We start from the raw sequence: 19,263 nt of genomic DNA, 5'->3' as shown, positions 1-19,263 counted from the left end.
TTCTACAATTTATGCTGGTAATGATTTTCTCTCTAGCATTTTACCAACGTGACAAATATACCAGCGGTTTTTTTTAGAAACCCTCATATCTCAGTCGGCACTGTGAATTGGGCACTGAGCCGCATAGGGGTTTGGCAAATTGTTGAGTGGAAAGATACATATTTATGACTACAGTCAAGGTCTTGTTCAGTATGCTTAACGAGCCAATCAGCAGCAGCGATAACTCTTTATTCTCGTTTCACACATAGGCTAGTCTAATGCATAATCCATTCTCGCTTATACAAGCTAAGACATGGAGTGGGTTCTCATTCGCTTTGACTTGGAACTCACACTCACTTAGGTCTACAAAGTAACGGCAGTCAACCTCGAGGGCACAATGGGAGCCTTGTATGTGATTCTATTTTGCTGCTTGTCGGGCCATATCGTGCTTTTTCGTGGAGTAGCTTTAGGCAGCAGAATCCTTTACGTGACTGCAGGAGGTATTGGTAGTCATTACCCATCGAGCGTTGGGATTAGTAAGGCGTTGGTTCGACGAGGACATCACGTGACCGTAGCCATCGATCAGGGTTCATACGACAAGGGTGAGGATGGCCGATATTTCCCGCCAAATATGGACATTATTCCCTTCCAGCGATCATTGTCATTGGCAACATCGCTCCGCTGCATAGACAAGTACGTTCGAAGTGCCCTTCGCGGCTGTTCTCCCAATGACGTCATTGATGAACTACCTCCACCGGATTATCCAGGTCAGGATGATCACACATTTTCCGATTTAAACGAAGGTTTCTGCAACGATATCCTGAACAACACCGAACTCATCGCAAAATTGAGCGCCTCAAATTACGACATGATTATTGGGGATTCTGTTTTCCTTTGCTACGTTCTTCTAAGCCAAAAACTCTCCGTTCCTTTCATCCACTTTGGCTTGACGTCGATGGTACCCTCGCAGCATGATATCTTCGCTGGTAACCCCGTCAGTCCCGCCTACGTTCCCGAACGCGCCAGCGAACTCACCGATCAGCTGACTTTCCGCCAGCGCTTCAAAAATACACTGATGTACCATCTTGTGAGATACTTCTACAACAAACTCGTTCTACAAACCTTCGAAATCGTCCAACAGAGGCACAGTTTGAGGCCGGATGTCACGTTCCAGCAGCTCATTGCGGAAGCCGAAATGTGGATTTTTAGCTCCAACTTTCTCGTTGATTTCGCCCGACCTTTACCACCACACGTCAGGTTTGTAGGGGGAGTACTGACCGGTCCACCGAGTCAACTAAATAAGGTAAGTATTAGCACGCAATACTTCAAGTACTTCTTTATAAACACTACAGCTTGACTTTGTACTATATTTATAAAGCGTAAAAGAAAATTTGCGGGATCTTTTGTATGTTTATCCTTGTAAAATGCCCTTTATTGAAAATTATGCTGGTATTACTTTTCCCTCCAGCATTTCAACAACGTGACATACTACCAGCCGTTTTTCAAAACCTTCTACTTCTCGGCACTGGGACTCGGGCACTTAGAATGCATCAGGGTATTGGCGAATTGTTGAGTGGACATATAAGTATTTATGACTGAGGCCGAGGTTTTTGTTCACTTTAACGAGCCAGTCAGTAGCAGCGATGATTCTTTATTGGCTTATCACACATAGGCTAATGCAAAATCCATTCTCGCTCATTAAAGCTACGACACTGAGTGTGTTGACTTGGAACTCATGCTCACTTAGGCCTACATAGTCCGTCTTCTCGCCACAGAAATGCAAGCGCAACGGCAATAAACCTTGAGGGCACTAGAAATGGGAGCCTTGCATCTGATTCTATTTTGCTACTTCTGCGTTCACATATCGCTTTTTCTTTGAGAAGCTTCAGGCAGCAGAATCCTTTACGTGACTGCAGGAGGCAATGGGAGTCATTACCCATCAGCAATTGCGATTAGTAAGGCAATGATTCGACGGGGACATCAGGTGACTGTCTCCATCGATCAGGCTTCATACGACAGGGGTGAGGATGGCCAAGATTTCCCGCCAAATATTGACATCATTCCCTTCCCGACATCATTTCTACCGGAAACAGTGTTTCGCACCATAGACAAGTACGTACGAAGTACCCTTCGCGGCTGTTCCCCCAATGACGTCATTGATGAACTACCTCCACCGGATTATCCTGGTCAGGATGATCACACAATTTCCCGTCTGCACGAAATCTTCTGCGACAATGCCCTAAAAAACACCGAATTAATCGCAAAATTCAGAGCCTCGAGATTCGACATGATTGTAGGGGATACTGTTTTCCTTTGCTACGTTCTGTTAAGCCAAACACTCTCCGTTCCCTTTATCCACTTTGGCTTGACGTCGATGGTATCCTCGCAGCATGATATCTTCGCTGGTAACCCTGTCAGTCCCGCCTACGTTCCCGAACGCGCCAGCGAACTTACCGATCAGCTGACTTTCTGCCAGCGCTTCAAAAATACACTGATGTACCATCTGGTAAGATACTTCTACAACAAACTCGTTCTGCAAACCTTTGAAATAGTTCAACAGAGGCACAGTCTGAGGCCGGATGTCACGTTCCAGCAACTCATTCCGGAAGCCGAAATGTGGATTTTTAGCTCCAACTTTCTTGTTGATTTCGCTCGACCTTTACCCCCACACGTCAGGTTTGTAGGGGGAGTTCTGACCGGTCCACCGAGTCAACTCATTGAGGTAAGTATAAGCACAGCATTCAGTAAAGTAAAGTCTGTTACGAGCCAATGTGGCCCATCAGGCCGGCGTACATCTCCAGTTTCAGTAGCATGAAGTGACTGAGATATTTCTACTCCCTCTGGATGGGATGCTAATCCATCGCAATTTACTCCCTAGCAAATACCGGTACCCGTTTATACTCTCGGGTGGAGAGGGGCGAGCGGAAGTGAAGTGGCTTGCCCAAGGACACAAGATAATGGCCAGCAGCTAGCTGGATTCGAACCCCTGACCCTCTGATCATGAGTCACGAACCCTTACCACTAGGCCACACTCCCGACGACACTATTTAAATCACCACAACTTTTGAAGGTATTTGCACGGCGTAACAGGAAATGTAAACAGATTGTTGCATAATAATTAATCCTCGTAGAAAACCCTATAATTGGTAAAAACGCCCAAGGACACAAGATAATGGCCAGCAGCTAGCTGGATTCGAACCCCTGACCCTCTGATCATGAGTCACGAACCCTTACCACTAGGCCACACTCCCTACCTCTGATCATGAGTCACGAACCCTTACCACTAGGCCACACTCCCTACGACACTATTTAAATCACCACAACTTTTTGCAGGTATTTGCACGGCGTAACAGGAAATGTAAACAGATTGTTGCATAATAATTAATTGTATATTAATCCTCGTAGAAAACCCTATTATTGGTAAATATGCTGGTAATCATTTTCTTTCTTTCCTTTTAACAAAATGACATACTACCAGCCGTTTTTCTAAGCGCTCCATATTGTTTAATATGTGTGTGGTTCGGGTACGTCGCCCGCACTGCGGTAAAAACAAATAACATGAATAAAGTAAAGGTACGATTCACTTCAACGAGCCAATCAGCATCGGCGATTCTCTATTCATTTCTCACACAAAGTCTAATGCATAATACATACTCGCTTATTAAAGCTAAGACACTAAGTATGTTCTCATTTGCTTTGTCTTGGAACTCATGCTCACTTAGGTCTACATAGTCTGTGTTTTGACACTGAATTGCAAAGTGCAACGGCAGTAAACCTCGAGTGCAATAGAAATGGGAGCCTTGTATCTGATTCTGATTTGCTGCTTGTCGGGCCATATCGTGCTTTTTCGTGCAGTAGCTTTAGGCAGCAGAATCCTTTACGTGACTGCAGGAGGTATTGGTAGTCATTACCCAGCGAGCGTTGGGATTAGTAAGGCGTTGGTTCGACGAGGACATCACGTGACCGTAGCCATCGATCAGGGTTCATACGACAAGGGTGAGGATGGCCGAGATTTCCCGCCAAATATGGACATTATTCCCTTCCAACGATCATTGTCATTGGCAACATCGCTCCGCTGCATAGACAAGTACGTTCGAAGTGCCCTTCGCGGCTGTTCTCCCAATGACGTCATTGATGAACTACCTCCACCGGATTATCCAGGTCAGGATGATCACACATTTTCCGATTTAAACGAAGGTTTCTGCGACGATATCCTGAACAACACCGAACTCATCGCAAAATTGAGCGCCTCAAATTACGACATGATTATTGGGGATTCTGTTTTCCTTTGCTACGTTCTCCTAAGCCAAAAACTCTCCGTTCCTTTCATCCACTTTGGCTTGACGTCGATGGCACCCTCGCAGCATGATATCTTCGCTGGTAACCCCGTCAGTCCCGCCTACGTTCCCGAACGCGCCAGCGAACTCACCGACCAGCTGACTTTCCGCCAGCGCTTCAAAAATACACTGATGTACCATCTTGTGAGATACTTCTACAACAAACTTGTTCTGCAAACCTTCGAAATAGTTCAACAGAGGCACAGTTTGAGGCCGGATGTCACGTTCCAGCAACTCATTCCGGAAGCCGAAATGTGGATTTTTAGCTCCAACTTTCTTGTTGATTTCGCTCGACCTTTACCACCACACGTCAGGTTTGTAGGGGGAGTACTGACCGGTCCACCGAGTCAACTCATTGAGGTAAGTATAAGCACAGCATTCAGTAAAGTAAAGTCTGTTACGAGCCAATGTGGCCCATCAGGCCGGCGTACATCTCCAGTTTCAGTAGCATGAAGTGACTGAGATATTTCTACTCCCTCTGGATGGGATGCTAATCCATCGCAATTTACTCCCCAGCTAATACCGGTGCCCGTTTATACTCTCGGGTGGAGAGGGGCGAGCGGAAGTGAAGTGGCTTGCCCAAGGACACAAGATAATGGCCAGCAGCTAGCTGGATTCGAACCCCTGACCCTCTGATCATGAGTCACGAACCCTTACCACTAGGCCACACTCCCTACCTCTGATCATGAGTCACGAACCCTTACCACTAGGCCACACTCCCTACGACACTATTTAAATCACCACAACTTTTTGCAGGTATTTGCACGGCGTAACAGGAAATGTAAATAGATTGTTGCATACTAATTAATTGTATATTAATCCTCGTAGAAAACCCTATTATTGGTAATTATGCTGGTAATCATTTTCTTTCTTTCCTTTTAAAAAAAGTGACATACTACCAGCCGTTTTTCTAAGCGCTCCACATTGTTTAATATGTGTGTGGTTCGGGTGCGTCGCTCGCACTGCGATAAAAAAAATAACATGAATAAAGTAAAGGTACGATTCACTTTAACGAGCCAATCAGCATCGGCGATTCTCTATTCACTTCTCACACAAAGTCTAATGCATCAACACATGCTCGCTTATTAAGGCTAAGATACTAAGTATGTTCTCATTTGCTTTGTCTTGTAACTCATGCTCACTTAGGTCTACATTGTCTGTGTTTTGACACTGAATTGCAAAGGGCAACGGCAGTAAACCTCGAGTGCACTAGAAATGGGAGCCTTGTATCTGATTCTGATTTGCTGCTTGTCGGGCCATATCGTGCTTTTTCGTGCAGTAGCTTTAGGCAGCAGAATCCTTTACGTGTCTGCAGGAGGTATTGGTAGTCATTACCCAGCGGGCGTTGCGATTAGTAAGTCGTTGGTTCGAAGAGGGCATCACGTGACTGTCTGCATCAGTCAGGAATCATACGACAGCGTTAAGGATGGCCGAGATTTCCCGCCAAATGTGGAAACCATAACCTTCCGGGCATCTTTTCCACTGGAAACAACGTTCCGCACCATTGACAAATATGTTCGAAGTGCCCTTCGCAGCTGTGCTCCCAATGACGTCATTGATGAACTACCTCCACAGGATTATCCAGGTCAGGATGATCACACAATTTTCGATCTCAGCGCAAGTTTCTGCGACGATATCCTGAAAAATACCGAACTTATCGCAAAATTGAGCGCCTCAAGATTCGACATGATTGTAGGGGATACTACTTTTCTTTGCTACGCTCTGTTAAGCCAAAAACTCTCCGTTCCCTTTATCCACTTTGGCTTGACGCCGATGGCACCCTCGCAGCATGATATCTTCGCTGGTAACCCAGTCAGTCCCGCCTACGTTCCCGAACGCGCCAGCGAACTTACCGATCAGCTGACTTTCCGCCAGCGATTCAAAAATACACTGATGTACCATCTGGTGAGATACTTCTACAACAAACTCGTTCTACAAACCTTTGAACTAGTTCAACAGAGGCACCGTTTGAGGCCGGATGTCACGTTCCAGCAACTCATTCCGGAAGCCGAAATGTGGATTTTTAGCTCCAACTTTCTCGTTGATTTCGCTCGACCTTTACCACCACACGTCAGGTTTGTAGGGGGAGTACTGACCGGTCCACCGAGTCAACTCATTGAGGTAAGTATAAGCACATCATTCAGTAAAGTAAAGTCTGTTACGAGCCAATGTGGCCCATCAGGCCGGCGTACATCTCCAGTTTCAGTAGCATGAAGTGACTGAGATATTTCTACTCCCTCTGGATGGGATGCTAATCCATCGCAATTTACTCCCCAGCTAATACCGGTGCCCGTTGATACTCTCGGGTGGAGAGGGCGAGCGGAAGTGAAGTGGCTTGCCCAAGGACACAAGATAATGGCCAGCAGCTAGCTGGATTCGAACCCCTGACCCTCTGATCATGAGTCACGAACCCTTACCACTAGGCCACACTCCCCACGACACTATTTAAATCACCACAACTTTTTGCAGGTATTTGCACGGCGTAACAGGAAATGTAAACAGATTGTTGCATACTAATTAATTGTATATTAATCCTCGTAGAAAACCCTATTATTGGTAAATATGCTGGTAATCATTTTCTTTCTTTCCTTTTAACAAAGTGACATACTACCAGCCGTTTTTCCAAGCGCTCCATATTGTTTAATATGTGTGTGGTTCGGGTACGTCGCCCGCACTGCGGTAAAAAAAATAACATGAATAAAGTAAAGGTACGATTCACTTTAGCGAGCCAATCAGCATCGGCGATTCTCTATTCATTTCTCACACAAAGTCTAATGCATAATACATGCTTGCTTATTAAAGCTAAGACACTAAGTATGTTCTCATTTGCTTTGTCTTGGAACTCATGCTCACTTAGGTCTACATAGTCTGTGTTTTGACACTGAATTGCAAAGTGCAACGGCAGTAAACCTCGAGTGCACTAGAAATGGGAGCCTTGTATCTGATTCTGATTTGCTGCTTGTCGGGCCATATCGTGCTTTTTCGTGCAGTAGCTTTAGGCAGCAGAATCCTTTACGTTTTTGCAGGAGGTATTGGTAGTCATTACCCAGCGGGCGTTGCGATTAGTAAGTCGTTGGTTCGAAGAGGGCATCACGTGACTGTCTCCATCGATCAGGAATCATACGACAGCGGTAAGGATGGCCGAGATTTCCCGCCAAATATGGACATCATTCCCGTCCAGAGATCCTTTTCATTAGAAACACTGCTCCGCAACATAGACAAATATGTTCGAAGTGCCCTTCGCGGCTGTGCTCCCAATGACGTCATTGATGAACTACCTCCACCAGATTATCCAGGTCAGGATGATCACACAATTTTCGATCTCAACGCAAGTTTCTGCGACGATATCCTGAAAATACCGAACTTATCGCAAAATTGAGCGCCTCAAATTACGACATGATTGTAGGGGATACCGTTTTCCGTTGCTACGTTCTTCTAAGCCAAAAACTCTCTATCCCCTTTATCCACTTTGGCTTGACGTCGATGGTACCCTCGGAACATGATATATTCGCTGGTAACCCTGTCAGTCCCGCCTATGTTCCCGAACGTACCAGCGAATTTCCCGATCAATTGACTTTCCGCCAGCGCTTCAAAAATACACTGATGTACCATCTGGTGAGATACTTCTACAACAAACTTGTTCTGCAAACCTTCGAAATCGTTCAACAGAGGCACAACTTGAGACCGGATGTCACGTTCCAGCAACTCATTCCGGAAGCCGAAATGTGGATTTTTAGCTCCAACTTTCTTGTTGATTTCGTTCGACCTTTACCATCACACGTCAGGTTTGTAGGGGGAGTTCTGACCGGTCCACCGAGTCAACTCATTGAGGTAAACGTATGCACACCGTAGAACGGATCTGATTAAAACAAATTAAGTGATCGGGGTTCTTAATTTATTCAATTTGCGGGTTGTATTGAAATTAGGCAAAATGAACCACAGTATTATCGCAGTTGTGAATGAAACGCAGTGAAGCGTTTTCTGTGTCATTAGTAAACCAATCAGCACCGAGCAATTATGTTTCTTTTATTGTTTTACTTTTCAATTGTTTTAATTTTTTTTTTATATATTTCAATGTGCAAACATTTGCTGGCATGTTTGCAATTTAAAGAAAAGGTAATCAGTGCCCATATCTGGGCTTACATGCATAAATAAATTAACATTTAGTCACTGTAGCGCCCAAAACCGCCCGAGCACTCAATGGCTTTATTGATTCTTCAGTGAATAAACACAATGTAATACAATGTGGTACCAAGTGGTAATGGGTTAAGTCGATCATCATGTTAAAGGAACATTACGGCCTAAAATACCCGAACATTTCATGTTTTGGATTGTTTACTTATAAACCCATTTCAAATGTCTGGTAGAAAGGAAACTAACTTAATGTATTACCGTTCCCGAGGAAAACCCCCGTTTTTTTACATCGGACGCGGCGGATATTTGTGGCATAAGCACACGTTTTTCAACTTTTGCAGGTATTTGCACGGCGTAACAGGAAATGTAAACAGATTGTTGCATACTAATTAATTGTATATTAATCCTCGTAGAAAACCCTATTATTGGTAAATATGCTGGTAATCATTTTCTTTCTTTCCTTTTAACAAAGTGACATACTACCAGCCGTTTTTCCAAGCGCTCCATATTGTTTAATATGTGTGTGGTTCGGGTACGTCGCCCGCACTGCGGTATAAAAAAATAACATGAATAAAGTAAAGGTACGATTCACTTTAACGAGCCAATCAGCATCGGTGATTCTCTATTCACTTCTCAAACCCCCGTTTTTTACATCGGATATTTGTGGCATAAGCACACGTATTTCAAGCCGTCTCTAATCACACGCTGTGTGTGTGAACATGATATCTGTGTACACATTATCGGATTGTTGTTTCTTCCGCAGAATGCAAACCACTGTGCGGCAGAATTTACAACCAGCATGAACAGCTCGATTTTTCGGAATCAATTTTGTGACCCCCGAAATTCGTTCTGGCATGGTTCTCGCAAGAACAACACAAAAATGAATTTAAAAGGATATGTTGTATGGACGTTTTTATCCTACTATTCAATGCTCTTTCCAATTAACATAATTCGGAAAATGCGTTTTGTAGCCCTATTGGCCGCACTTCAGGAACGTCCCATTTGACAACATGAAGAAAGCAGAGAATTGACCATACAGACCTGTACTTGTCCCGAGTGCATGCCAAATTAAACTGCGTGCCTCCTCTGCGTCAAAATACGGCTGAAATCGAAAACACGAAAAAAAATCATCAAATTCACTAACTCGATAAAATTGTAAAATAAAAATAGGCTGCACTCACTAATGTGATGAGAGCTCAACCCCCTAATATGGTCATGTTCGTCCAACCCTAAGATCGTGTTAAAATTACCTGCTCCCTATTAAAAAAAATCGATTTCTTTTGTGACCAGTTAACCAATCAGTATACAGCAGTCATTACTTTAAATATGTATTTATTATAATTATTTTAAATATATTTTTATAACATAATTACATGTACATACAAACATATGCCAATTCAATAGCAACAAGAAGTAAAGCTGATAGCCCACAAAATCGGGCTTTCAGGCAAAGGAAACATGATATTTTTTAGCTCTTAGTGGGCCTTTACGTCCTGTCCACCACTGCATGTCCCCAAAAAGGTGGCCGTCTGGCTATTTTTTAAACAAGTTCAAAACCATTAAGTCAATTTTGGAAATCATTGATTGTGCAGATACTCTTTTTCCTTGGCCTTAACCCCTATGGGCAATTCAACGGTTACTCACGTTACATTTTTGATGTACTTTTGAGTTTCCTTGGGCTGTAATAACCTTACTAAAAAGGTTTAATAACTGTTATCCCCATGGTAGATAGAGCAGACCTAGACCTACCTAAGCACCAAAGATGACATCCAGAAAAATGTGTTATGCATGATAAACAAGACCCCAAAAATCGGTTACTCACATTACATTTTCGAAACGTGAGTAGCCAATTTTCTGGATGTCATCTTTGGTGCTTAGGTAGGTCTAGGTCTACTCTATTTACCATGGGGATAACAGTTATTAAACCTTTTCAGTAAGGTAATTACAGTCCAAGGAAACTCAAAAGTACATCAAAAATGTAACGTGAGTAACCGTGGAATTGCCCCTATGAGTTTCATTGAATTTCAGTCATGCATCACTGCACAATTTTCAATTGATCACATTAACATGATTGGACACTGTGAGCAGGTTCCTTGCCTCAGTCAATTTTAGTGCTGTGTTATGTATAAAGCTGTGTAAAATCATTCACGCCATGCGAAAAAAAGGCTGCGGTTGGGACTAGAATCGTTTGCCTGGCTATCAGTCATAATTTTGGCAAGACCTCAGTTTATTGCTCAAGGGCAAATGATTCCAATCCCATAAGGCTGCGGTTGGGACTAGAATCGTTTGCCTGGCTATCAGTCATCATGGCAAGACCTCAGTTTAATGCTCAAGGGCAAATGATTCCAATCCCAATTCATTTAGCCTTTTTTACAACATGCAGGATTTTACACAGACAGGGCTCTGGAGTGCTCTGAAACGTGCAAAACTAAATCAGGCCCACTTTACTCACAGTTTAGCCAGCAAATTTCTCCAAAAATTCCACTGGGCAAAGAAAATGTCCTCAGTATGTCACCAACCAAGTTTGCAGACTCAATTCAATTTTTTAAGGAGACTTTTCTTCAATATTTGGCACATGAGAAGGAAGTCAAGTGATTTCAAAATGGGGCTAAATACTAGACTGGTACATGTCCAACCATGGTCCAACTATTTGAAAAGACTGACCTCTTCATTCAGTGTCAATAGTCTGGTGGCTTGACTATGGAGAAATGTGTAGTAAATTAAGACTAGTTCCCGCTTATGCCACGTTTCTTAAATTCTTTTGGCCGGTTGATTGATGCAGAACTGAAGCTTTGTTTGACTGGTTGTTTAAGGTGCCAGTCTATATATTTTCTTGTTTTGCATGTTTTCAATACCTTAAGTTTTGGGACTCTCATACACAGTATTGAGAGTCCCAAATTTTCGGACTAGATTTTACACAGCTTACATAACACAGCACTGAAATTGATTAAGGCAAGGAACTTGTCAACAGCGTCCAAAAATGTTGTTGTGATCAATTGACCATTGTGCAGTTAGGCGTGATGGAAATTCAATGAAACTCATAGGGGTTTAGGCCAAGGGTGAAGAGTATCTGCACAATAAAAAAAAATAGAAAAATTGACTTTATGGTTTTGTACTTATTTTAAAAATAGTCAGACAGACATTTTTTGGGGGACATACTGTACTGCAAAAAGTCGGATGAATTATTTCTTTTTGATAAGTGTGGTGCATTAAAGCAGCATTAAAATCCACTTTAAGATTATAACCATAATTATGCACACTGTTAAATGTCCACAATGTACGTCCGGCACTGTGCAATTGCCCCTTTAGTATAATGGTTTCGTAAGTGCGCAGTTTATCCTGTCAAAATCCACCGAAAAATATTTAGGAAATCATTTTGCGACAACCATGTAGGCCTACATTATATGTGAGTGGAGATAATTGGTTTTCATAATCGTCAACTATCTGGCCATTTCCAATTTGGGATGTGTTCAAGTGCGCCATAATAAACGAACCTTCGATGTTGTGCCCAATTTCCGGACACGACCTTTTTGGCGGGCGTCGTTTCATTTTTTTTTCCCCCTTCAAAATAAAATAACTTAGATTTCAATACTTTATAGCAAGTTCGGTGATGGTACCAACATTTTCACTGAATGAATTTAAAGCTCGTCATCCAAGAGGTTTAGCAACACTGCACGGCGAAAGCCTGAGCGGGGGAAGCATCGGAGTACTGCACCGCGTTAGCGCCATTTTTTGTTCAAAAGCACTACACGTGCAATGGTACAGATAGAGGTCACGGGTCACGGAGCACAGCGTGCAAAACAATCTCAAGTTTACTCACCGAAAAACCCCGATAACTGTCTCGTGTTTTTTCTGCCACAACAGGAACTAGATGTATTTGCCAACAGCTCCGGTGAAGCTGGTCTGGTCGTCGTTACCATGGGAACCCTCATTACCTCTCAACTTACGGAGCAACAGTCCCAAGCCATGGCAACCAGCCTGTCTCTCCTGCCGCAAAAAGTGGTCTGGGCCTTCTCCGGTAGGGCGCCCTCTGCCGTCGGAAACAACACACTCATAGTGGCGAGGATACCCCAAAATGACCTGTTAGGTGCGAAATCACATTTTTTCATCTATCACAGACTAAAAAAACACAAAAGTGAAGCTCTTTATTTCAACACATTTTAGGCTTACACATGACACACGTGAACAACGAAAACTAAAATCCGATGACATGAACTACACGTTCCATAGTGCATTTGGTTAAAGCATTAAGCTCTGGCTGGTTTCTCATGCATGCACTGAATTCTAGCATTAATGAGGTATTGTCAGTTCTTCGAAAAAATTAAGAAATATCGACTGGAAAAATGTCAATGTATGTTTTTTTCATGGAAAAAATCTGGTTTTTTTCTGTGGACGTCTAGGCAGACTATGCAATCCTCCGATTTTTTGTCTTACACTTTTTATATTTTGTGTGTTTATGCAACACTATTGAATGGGACAGGGGATACAAACAAAATGTAATTACTAATTGGCATTATATTATTATTTTTCACCAGCCCATCCCAAAGTGCGAGCGTTCGTATCACACGGTGGGCTGAACAGCCTTCACGAGAGCGTCTACCACGGAGTGCCGGTGGTCTGCGTGCCCGTGTTCGGCGACCAGGGGGACAACTGCGTCCGGCTCCGGACGAGGGGGATGGCGGTCAAGGTGGACATCAAGAACCTCATGGACACAACCCTCTACGAGGCCATCACCGAAATCATACAAAATCAAAGGTATGCCCTGGTCCAAATTCTTGAAAACGAAAAGTGCCTGCTATTTATAGGGCACATTTGGTGCAGCTACGAGCAGAAAATAGCAAATATAAACCGAAAATTGTACCCTAGGGATACATTCCCATGGACTTGTACACAATTTGTTTTCGACTTTCATGACCCCTCACCCCAATTTTCCCTTACTACCCCCACAAATTGTGGTATTTTTACTTACTGAACCACGAGCAACTTGATCTTGCCTAATTGAAATGTCTATTCCACACGTCTCCCAAAGGTATTGTATTCCAGGAACTTATTGGGCAATTGTCCTCCGAGTCCGGCCAAACACAAGAAAAAAGGAAAACCACATAGGATTTCCAACTTCTGAAGAAACTCTTATTTATTCAGCACAACAACTCTGTGGTCAACACTGCCACACTGCTATACCATACCAGTACCACAACTGAACATTCCCAGCATAGAAAAACCATACAGTCTCAGCAAATGAATACAATTGTACTTGTAATGACCCCGGCATCTTGCCAACCCTTTCCCGCGTCCCCCAACAAAAGAAGCCACTCCGCCGGAGCCCGAAAGCAATGACAACAAAAGTACTGCATAACTGTCCGTCACAGTATAATAACGCCTACGTGTCTCCCAATGGTACTATTTACGAGAGTATCTGAAAGCAAAGAAAGTGAGACTCGGGGGAAAAAAGAAAAATATCATTGCATACTACAATGGCTTGAAACCTATTGTTTTCCCCAGTGCCTGGCAAGTATTTGTTACTTTAAACTCCATGACATGGGAATATTATTGGAAATTGCGCATGCGTGTTTCAACATCCTGTTAACAGTTAAAAAGCTGGCCAGAAAACCTAACCTTACAGGAACACGATGTTCCCAAACAGGCGTTCAGATTTGAACACGAAAACTTCAATTCAAGTTGTTTAAACCTTCTGTTGCAGCATGGCAACAGTGCCAAATTTGCCGGCAACCCGCATCCCCTATATTATTTTAATGCTTTATTTCAAACAAACATGACTACCCACCAGCAACAAATCTAAGAGCTGGCTAAAACAAATAATCACATTGCATGGCTGGTATTAAACCTATTTTTCATGGCAGATATTTTCAGTGCTGATGGCAAATATGTTTTGTTTATCATAAAGTATTTGAACGAGCGCATGCGCGTTCAACAGCAATAACAGCTGAGAAAAAGCTGACAAGGAAACATAATCTCAAGACGACGTTCCCAAATTGGCGTTTAAGTTCAGATATGAACACGAACAGTCCAAGTTCCGTTCAAGTACGTTTCCATCAGAATGGAGCCTGAAAGTACGTCATTTTGTCTTTGAGCTTCCAGACATCTGGTTGCCCTTTCTCTTGCTATACTTTATTTCTAACCGTATTCATCCCAAGAAACATTCATGTTGGAATTTCATCTTGGTACTCCACGAGAAAAAAATGATGAGAAATCAGTTGGAGATGGCTAAAAACGAATTTTACTTACGACCTTTCACATCCGGTATTTTCGTACTGAGGTATCCTTGTTCGATCACGGTTGTTTGGCACATCGATTTGTGTGAAAACGAAAATGGTGACGCGAAGATTTACCACCCTACAGCCGATGGGTTCTAGATTTAGTCGGGCTTGCTTGAATACAGTTCTCAACGGTCATTTTAGATTTCTTTGTAAATGATAATTAGTCCTTCAAGTTTATCCCAAAAAAATCGTGTCCTATAAGACATTTTATCTCCTATTAAAGGTCAGTTTTCACCCAATGACCGCCACAAATAAGTTTCATCTTTGTACGACACGAAAACACCGAGTTCCACTCCACCAGTCCACATGTATTTTAGATTTTCGATGTGAGAGGTCAATTTTTGGCACGATATTTCTCTTTCACGTCAGGCGATTTTTCAGTTTCCATATAGTTGAGATGCCAGTTTTCGAGGGTGATTTTCTTAAATCAATGTACCCAAAAAAGTTGCACATTTTATATTTTTTGCACCTTAACTATCGTATTCAAGGGGCCGGAAGCGCGCCACTAGGGGCGAACTTTCATGCTCTATTATATTGCCATTTACTGTCAACCCGCATCAGTACCTGTATTACATAACATATTATTTAAAAACCAAAACCATAAGTGCCTGGCACAGATGATATTACCAGTACCCACCAGTAACAAACGGAAGACCTGGCCCGTTACCAGCAACATTTTACACCCCGTTCTGTTGGTGTTCACAGGTACAAAGACACGGCAGTGATCATGTCACAGATAGCGAAGGATCGAGTCAGTGGAATGTCCCCCGTTGACGAGACCGCCTACTGGATTGAATACGCGATCAAACATGGCACCCAGCATCTCAAACCACGTGCCCTCCAGCTCTCATTTATCGAGTATTTCATGTTGGACGTCCTAGCCATCAATGTTGTGATAGTCATAGCGATCATAGTTGGCATCAAGTACACGTGCTGTTCGAGAAAAGTCGAAGTGGCTGGTCAATAATGGTTTCCACTTTTTGGGAGTTGGGAAATAAAAAATGTACCAATATTTTATTATGTTAGTGGATACGTACAAAATTAATTAAGTTCATTGGAAGCTTCGTCTAATAGATTCCAATAGAATTGTTGATGTAGGCCTAATTAATTAATATTTACCTGTAATGCTTGGACCTTACCCGATACAATTTATTTTGCTTCATACTCAGTAATATGTTCCCTTAAACACTATTTTTATACTACACAACGAATACCCGTAGCATCAAAAGCGGACACCGCCAATTTTTGTTAAGTTGATTTTATTGGAATACCTTGGTTTTCTACAATGAATTGACTATGTACAAAATAACAGACAGCCTTTGCTTTAAATTCATATTGACTTTTTAAAGAAATCGATTTTTTTGCATAATTTCTGTTATACATAGAAATAACAAGATTGAGTGCGAGTGTTCCACGAAAAGTGGACGAAATGGATCCATCGCACTGTTTTAAATAGTTTACACAATATATAAATAATGATAAACTTGATAACTGCTCGCTGAGCGCGAAAACGGATATGTCTACATGCTTAGTACCAAAAAAAAAATAAGAAGTTGCTTCGGTATGCCGGCTACAGTAAATGCATAGTACAGTATGTATGTCATTACAAAGACAAGATCGACTGTGTCATTGATAGCAGGAACTGCCCTCTTGAGTTCTCGTATATTTAAGCGCGCATCCCACCGCTGACACCAATGTTAACAACACTTATACGTTTTCTAATGTGATGTATCAGGAAGACACAACTTGGCCTATCCAGTTGAAAGTGTTTATGACTGCTGAGCTATTTCACCACCGTAGCGCAGACTAAGGCCAAATTTGGTATTATTCATCACTGATAAGACGAATTGAAACTCTGCAAAACGATAAGTAGGTATATTACAATACAGGGTGTGTTGTGTTATCTTGTGTAGCAAATTGTATTAACTTCAAGATTTCAATACAAACTCAGTCTGTCGAGTTTCTAGAAAGACGATCCCGGTCCTGTAATTCTCACAATAATAACATTGCGTTCACAATGGTCAATTGAAAGATTTGTCTGCTTTAAAAAAAACAGCATTCAAATAAATATTAAATAAACCTATTGTGTACATAAATGTGAATAAAGACATAGCTAGCTAAAAGACAGAGGACGTACAAACTACACTACATATAAAAAAGCTTATTGCTGTACATTTCTTGGACAGTGAAAATTGCTTATGTTTACAACAATTTAAAGTGATACACGTAGTCAACCTTTTTTTTAATCACTCGAAATGTTAAGTCTGCACTATGCACATTTAAAAATCCTTAAAATCAAATCATTCTTTTAACTGATTAGTGGCCATGTAGTGCTCAATTAAAATGCACCAAACTACAGAATAGAAAAAAAATGACTGATGTGGAGTATCTTTGTTTTAAAGACTGTGGTGCAAGATAAATGAACTTTAAATATTTTCGTTCTGCTGATAAAAATGTATGATATAATGTGGAGATATGTATTCAAATTACCCAATTTTAATTAGCACATATTAAAAAAAAATAAAAGTCAAACGGAAATTAAAAATCATTTACAGATAGAAAAGAAACTCAATGTATTTTTTGTTTTATATTGCTAATTCAGGATATTTGTAAGAAAAATTCAAATGTCGCACAACAAATTAATATTCATCAGAAAAGTTGATTGACTAAATGAAGTTAAAAATCAGTCTTGCAAAACATACCTAGAAAATATTCTTAAAGTTTCCATAAGAGTTACTCGGACAAAACATCAGAAATATCGTTTCCTTTCTACTTGTTGAATTAAGTGATTTCTCTATCTCTTGTTTCTCCAGCTTAAAATATACATTACGTCAAAAGCACCACATTTTTTAAGAAAATACTTTTGGTTAAAAAAAATTAAAAGTTCAAATCAGTGGTTTACTGTGTAGATTTTTGGTCATGATCAATCCACTTCAATAATTCAATCGTCAATGGTCACTCAAATACACCACTTCACCATTGTGGACAATTTTATAATAAAAAAAGAAATTCAAGGGGCAGTTGTACTGTACAAATCTACAACTGCTTTGATATTTAAGTACTAAGGTTGCTATACACATTGGTCAATACAAAAGTAATCAACATAAATATTCTAGTAACTTTACAAAAAAACGGAGGGTGCGGATTACAAGGTGCATATCAGTGTTTCATATCAGTGTTTCATGTCACATTACCTGTGACAATGAACAACATTCTACGGTTTGTCATTTTCCTGCATCAAAATAATTGGAGATGAGTTACAACATCTAGTGCATTTGTGAATCGAAAGCCAATACAAACATCAAAATTGGGCACCATTACTTATATCGCAGCATAAACCTATAAGGCCTTGCACACTATCCAAAATCTCAGTGTAAGACCGCGGTCAAACCCAGAGATTACCGCACCACCTTTTACCCTAGCAAGAATCAACACAGTTTCTACACAGGTCCAGCACTCTTCACGTACGAAATGGTTGGGACAAAGGTTGAGTGTTTTTAACCAGGTACAAAATCCAACATCTACAGTCGACCTGTGTACATTATGGTGTATTATGCAATGTCAACTCATCTTCAGTCGTACCAAGTTTCGCTCATGGTGGATCCATGTTTTTCTCGGGTAGGCGAACTGATAGTGTGAGAAGGCCTTATGACACACATGTACAACTTGTGACTATTTTTGTCTTCATAAAAACACCTCTTTCCTTCAAATGTTTCTAACGTGCTTTGTGCTATGCCTCAGGGTAGTCACAGAATGACGATGGTTTATCCTCTCTTGCGTCGTCGTATAGATGTAGACTGTTCTCTTCCAACTCCACCTCCGTTATGCAGCCTTGAAAACCCGTTCTGTACTCAAACGGAACGTTGGATTGGAGACTTGAATGCCCGCCTGAGAAACAAGAAAGATGCGGAACATCAGGTGTTAAGGATAAGAGATCAATGCAGTCAAAGAGCACAATTGTGATGCGATCTAAATGAGACGTCTGTCGACCCTGGTCAATTGGGTTTTTTTTTACATATTTGAAAAGAGCACAAACTCAGCATTACTGATGTGAAAACCGGATGCTGGTACCATCCTTTGTTCAAATATTATGGAAGTCGGAACGCCAAGAGACGTGATGAAGTGATGTGATAAGTGGCCCTATTTGTGATGCGATCTAAATGAGACGTCTGTCGACCCTGGTCAATTGTTTTTTTTACAGATTTAAAAAGAGCACAAACTCAGCATTACTGATGTGAAAACCGGATGCTGGTACCATCCTTTGTTAAAAAATTATGGAAGTTGGAACGCGAAGAGATGTGATGAAGTGATGTGATAAGTTCCAGACAAACGACTCATTTAGCTTGATCCCATCACAATTGTGAGGCAATATACAAGCCCAAATGTAACCTTTCACCACAAAACGAGTTTAAAGTCAGACTTTTTAAGAATTAATATTTCTTGATTCTTAAGAAAAAGATTTTTTTTATTTTAAGGAGGCCGAGTGTCCGGAGAAAAGACGTGTCTACATTTCACCACAGATGTGCAAGTGCCCT

At 41.5% G+C, this 19,263-nt stretch overlaps 2 protein-coding genes and 1 long non-coding RNA gene across 6 annotated transcripts in view; 1 reads left to right on the top strand and 2 right to left on the bottom strand.

Moving 5' to 3' along the window:
• Positions 1 to 248: 248 nt before the first annotated feature.
• Positions 249 to 17,100, top strand: LOC119731706 (UDP-glucuronosyltransferase 2C1-like). 2 transcript variants are annotated; one of them, XM_038204928.1, is made up of 4 exons: positions 249 to 1,282; positions 12,315 to 12,537; positions 12,986 to 13,205; positions 15,434 to 17,100. In XM_038204928.1, exons 1-4 carry the CDS (start codon positions 377 to 379, stop codon positions 15,693 to 15,695), a joined length of 1,611 nt encoding a protein of 536 aa, XP_038060856.1. In that variant the 5' UTR covers positions 249 to 376; the 3' UTR covers positions 15,696 to 17,100. The 2 variants fall into 2 exon arrangements, with proteins under 2 accessions (XP_038060856.1, XP_038060855.1); XM_038204927.1 differs by lacking the exon at positions 249 to 1,282 and adding an exon at positions 5,235 to 6,437.
• LOC119731711 lies at positions 8,097 to 12,358 on the bottom strand. The gene is made up of 3 exons (XR_005271483.1): positions 12,271 to 12,358; positions 9,492 to 9,552; positions 8,097 to 8,175 (listed from the first exon to the last, which is right to left on the bottom strand). It is a non-coding gene; the product is annotated as an uncharacterized LOC119731711 (long non-coding RNA).
• Positions 15,971 to 19,263, bottom strand: part of LOC119731705 (agrin-like) — a 57,642-nt gene continuing 54,349 nt past the window's right edge. For 2 of the 3 annotated variants that reach the window (XM_038204926.1, XM_038204924.1), the window contains exon 31: positions 15,971 to 18,616. In XM_038204926.1, the coding sequence (XP_038060854.1) occupies positions 18,459 to 18,616 (158 nt within the window). In that variant the 3' untranslated portion in view covers positions 15,971 to 18,458. The remainder of the gene's footprint in view (positions 18,617 to 19,263) is intronic. The other variant, XM_038204925.1, reaches the window with a different exon arrangement.

The sequence above is a fragment of the Patiria miniata genome, unplaced genomic scaffold (assembly GCF_015706575.1).
Source record: "Patiria miniata isolate m_02_andy unplaced genomic scaffold, ASM1570657v1 HiC_scaffold_24, whole genome shotgun sequence".
NCBI classification, from domain to species: domain Eukaryota; kingdom Metazoa; phylum Echinodermata; class Asteroidea; order Valvatida; family Asterinidae; genus Patiria; species Patiria miniata.
This window is presented reverse-complemented; position numbering and strand designations above follow the sequence as displayed.

Bases quoted from the DNA above. Each gene is read 5' to 3' on its own strand.
- LOC119731706 (XM_038204928.1), top strand. From the start codon at position 377: ATGGGAGCCTTGTATGTGATTCTATTTTGCTGCTTGTCGGGCCATATC. The intron at 12,538-12,985 runs GTGCGAAATCAC...ATTTTTCACCAG, and splicing joins ACCCCAAAATGACCTGTTAG to CCCATCCCAAAGTGCGAGCG. The intron at 13,206-15,433 runs GTATGCCCTGGT...TGGTGTTCACAG, and splicing joins GAAATCATACAAAATCAAAG to GTACAAAGACACGGCAGTGA.